This window comes from Pygoscelis adeliae, unplaced genomic scaffold (genome assembly GCF_000699105.1).
Source record: "Pygoscelis adeliae isolate BGI_AS28 unplaced genomic scaffold, ASM69910v1 Scaffold263, whole genome shotgun sequence".
In the NCBI taxonomy this organism is placed as follows: Eukaryota; Metazoa; Chordata; class Aves; order Sphenisciformes; family Spheniscidae; genus Pygoscelis; species Pygoscelis adeliae.
The window spans coordinates 1,487,341-1,491,393 of NW_008824552.1; the positions used below are offsets into that span (position 1 = coordinate 1,487,341).

A 4,053-nucleotide genomic window follows, 5' to 3' on the forward strand; every position below is an offset into this window, starting at 1 on the left:
ACCCCATTAACCAGCCACAGACCAGAGCATTCCTCCCCAAGCGCCCCTTGACCCCATCCCCTGCATCACCCGTGCTCGATGGCCAGGCGGACAAATCCCTTCCTATTCTTCAGCAGCAAGGTGCAGGATCCCGGCCGGGCATCCAGCGCCTCCTGCGCCCCACCGATGATGATGGCCAGCATGTTCCCACCCTCCAGCTTCTGCAGCACGTAGGATGCGCTCTCCTTGTCGGAGGAGACAAGGCCTGGGGGGCAGAGAGGAAGAAAAAAATGAGCATCTGTAAAACCCACACGGCTGTGGTTTGCTCTGTATCTTTTTTCCCCATCATCCAGCTCCGGAGGGGTGCTGGGCACTTTATTTTCAGAGTTTTCCTACACTTTGGCAATCTCAGCCCAGCTCCTCTGAAAGGTGCTGGATTCATGCATAGCTCCGCTGTGTGAATATACAATTACCCCTTTGCTGTCTCGGGCAGAAGTGAGAAATGGGAAAAAAGATCAGGAAAAAAGTAAACTGAGAACTAGCTGCACACTTAAACCCCGGGGAAAACGTGTTTCAGGTTGTTGTCAAATGAAACCATGTCCAACCCTGAACCATTCCAGAAGTGGTGAAACATTTGCTTTAAGTCAAAACACACACGAATTTCAGTGGATGCTACTAATTTAAAGTGGAATTCAATGCAGAATTTGGTCCCTTGTTGTTATTTACTTACAAAAGTTAGAAACCCTTAATTCAGAAATGACAAAGCAACAGGTTTTTTTTATTTTTTTAAAAAATCCTTGTTTCAGGGGCTGAAATAATTTGCAAATTAAAACCTCTTTGTCAAATGGATTCAATCGACCTGAAAATGAGCTACGCACCGAACTCCCACATTACAGCGATTAAACCTTCTTTCGCTTGGGTCATAACTCTCTCATATCTCACTGTTATGATTCCTCGCTCTCCGTGTAAATATTTTTTCAGCAGCAGGAGCCAGGGCTTACATGGAAAACAGAGTGATGAATGCCCTGGGGTATCTCAGACGGAGCTGGATGCCTATGTTTTGTCTATTGAATCCTGCCTACGACATGAGGCCATTTGGCTGGAGAAGTGGCCATTCCCCAAGACCACCGGTGAGAGATGGAGGGCCCCTCCTGCCGGTCTCCAGAAATCTCTCCAGACTCCCTTTTCCCTCTCTCCATTTAATTCTTACCTATTCCTTTTCATTTCTTCTTGCTCTCCTGCCACGGGGTTTTGCAACAGCGTGAGCTGCTATTTGCATCCTCTCTCCCTGGCTGCTGCTTCCCGGCAAGCAGCAGCAGCTTCGGAAAAATAGGTTTTCTCCTTCTTTCAGTGGCAACCACAGTTTCCAGCCTGAATGTTATTTGCACGGGAAGAAAGAAATACGGTGCCCCCCTGTCCTGCTGGTCTCTACAGACTCAGCGTTTCTGCTCACAATCTGCTCTGCATGGTGCTGTTACACAGCGCCTGGCACGGCGGTGCCCTGAGCTCGGCGGTGGTCTGTGAAGTCGAACAACATGGATAAGAGCTAGAAGGGCAATTTTTAACTTCGGAGAGTTTTTGGATGCCACCTCCAGCTGCTGTGTCCCTGCATGGGTTCAGATCGGGCACAGACGGGGACAAACAGACCCTTGCCTCCTCTTCCCAAGCCTCCCTGGTGTTTTCGCTCTCTGGTTCCCCAAAAAGCATCCGACTCACCCACACATCCCACCGCTTGCCCATGCTGCCGCCCTGCTTACCTGCGCTCATCAGGCAGTCCCTCAAGAAGGGGACACGAAACCACAGGGAGAGCATCATCAGGGGTGGGGGGATGCCTGGCAAGAGCGTGGAGAATCCCGATCCCTCTGTGCAGAAATTGATGAAGGCTCCTGCTGCCAGGATCCCGTGGGGATGAAACCCCACCAGGTAGTTCTGCCTAGGGTCCAGCTCTGCCGTCTTCACCAGCTGGACACAGGGATGGAGCAAAAAATGGGGCCATGAGTTAGTGCTGTCACCTTGGGGGGGATGGAGCATTGGCTATGGAGAGCAGGTAGGAGATTTCTGGAGGGGGGTTCCTAGCACCCGCCGTGCCTTCTGTTGGAAGAGGTCAACTGGAACAACTCAATCATTTTTCACTGAGATGTATTTCCTTGCCTGTATTTCCATCTCCTCCCACCCACTGGCCCAAAATGACATTTCCAGTGGCACAGTTCCTCATGTTGCCCCGAGCTGGCCTAGATGCTGTTGGGAACCTACTTTGTTTAAAATGTCCTCCGATACATTTTCTAATATGGGAGAAAAAGCTAAAAAGTGAGAAAAGGGTGATTATTTCCACCACCACCCCTCCACCCCACAACCAGAACAGCAAAGGGAGTGCAGAATCCCTCTGGCAATGATCCATGTAAAGCTGCTACCTGGCGCAGGGACACGTCCCTGCTCAACAGCGCAGTGTGGACCCAAGGTTTGTCCTGTCCTGAAGTACATGTCGGGTGATTCAAGGATGCTTTCGTACATGGTAAGGTGAGATCCAGCTCCCAGACATCTAACAGAGAACAAGTTGATGGTTTTCTTTCCACTGGGGAAAGCCTGCAAGAACCCAGCCGCCTGTGCCCGTGTTAGGTGTCCAGGTAATCCATCAAAGAGCAATGGGTGTCTGCCCAAGGTTGCTGCAATTTTACCGGGAGGAGGGAATGGGGAATGCCCATGCCCAGCCTTTAGAGATGGACAGCATGGGTTGCAGATACAGTGCAGCCCATGGCCAGCCCTTGAAGGCTGGCTAAGCAGCTAGCTGAAATACTCGGCCAATCTGAAAGTGGGTTTGGAGCCTGGGAGATGCTACATGGGAGAACGGGTGCCACAGCAGAAGAGGGGACGACTAAAGGGAGATAAGGGACAACCAGGGTTTGGACTATGTGCGTTACGCTTGCTGTGGACTGCCCAGAGGAGAGGGGCTGGTGTGACAAACCCGCCCTCCAGCTATGCCACAGAGAAGACCCTGCCCTGCCAACATCAGCCAGCACGTGCATAACCCAGGCAGAAGCAGTCAAAACTGAACGCTGATGCCTCTGCACCCTTTCTGCGCGTGCCAAGGATGCTCACAGCACCGGGGAAGGATGAACCTTTCCAAGGTTAGCCATCACAGAGCCACCATGAATTTCCAAACAGCTCAAAGGCACTTGCGCTCAAGAAGAACCAAAGCCCTGTGCGTTGTAGCGTGTCACCCTTCCGAGTACCCCGGTCCCATCTGCACTCGGGGAGCAGCTAATGGTGCATGTGTTTTCCTAGAAGCAGCCAGAGCCGCAGGTTAATCACGAGGGTGTATTTTACTTTCTTACGTCGTGGCTAATTTCCCATCTGTCCTAAGGCACTGTTGACTGTACACATGTGCCCATTCAAGCGCCTGCTCCTAATGAGGGGAACGGACAAACAAGAGTCCCACCGCTGCCCGGGCGCAGAGGTGCCTAGGCAGGAAGAGGGGCAGATGGCTGAATGACTAAATGCCCAGGGCCCCCTGCCACCATTTGCTCATTTTTGAGTAATCTCAGCTTGCATCAATGTTTCCTGCATTCATCTTCGGCTTCCAAACAGCCTTTCATCCCTGCGTGATTTATAAGCAGGGAGGTGAGATGCTCGGGTGTGTTGGAAACCACTAAATCTTCATCTGTGTGCGGGGCAGCAAGAAGAGGTGGGTGACAGCAGGCTTAACACCTGGCTGCACCCCAAGCTCACACCACCCTCCTTGCTAATGAAGAGCCGAACTCAGGGTATCCACTGAGCTGTGCAAAATGCTTCAACGGGAGAGTTCTCCTGTGCTAAGACACCTCACTTCCTTAAAAACCCTCCCTAGGAGACATCCAGCTGCTGCCTTGGTGCTCACCCCAATGAAAGGGGAGGGAGGACAGGAGAGGAAAGAATGAAAAATAATAGGGCCTGTAGCAATAGGACAATAGTCGTGACCCACCTAGTGGACGAGGGAAAGGCTGTGGATGTGGTCTACCTGGACTTCAGTAAGGCCTTTGACACCGTCTCCCACAGCATTCTCCTAGAGAAGCTGGCGGCTCACGGCTTAGACAGGTG

At 51.8% G+C, this 4,053-nt stretch overlaps 1 protein-coding gene across 1 annotated transcript in view; it reads right to left on the reverse strand.

The window, feature by feature from the left end:
• Positions 1-4,053, reverse strand: part of MOGAT2 (monoacylglycerol O-acyltransferase 2) — a 30,568-nt gene that overhangs the window by 2,466 nt on the left and 24,049 nt on the right. The window contains exons 3-4 of the mRNA XM_009321941.1: positions 1,737-1,941; positions 70-244 (exon numbers count right to left, since the gene is read on the reverse strand). Coding sequence (XP_009320216.1) covers positions 70-244; positions 1,737-1,941 — 380 coding nt within the window. The remainder of the gene's footprint in view (positions 1-69; positions 245-1,736; positions 1,942-4,053) is intronic.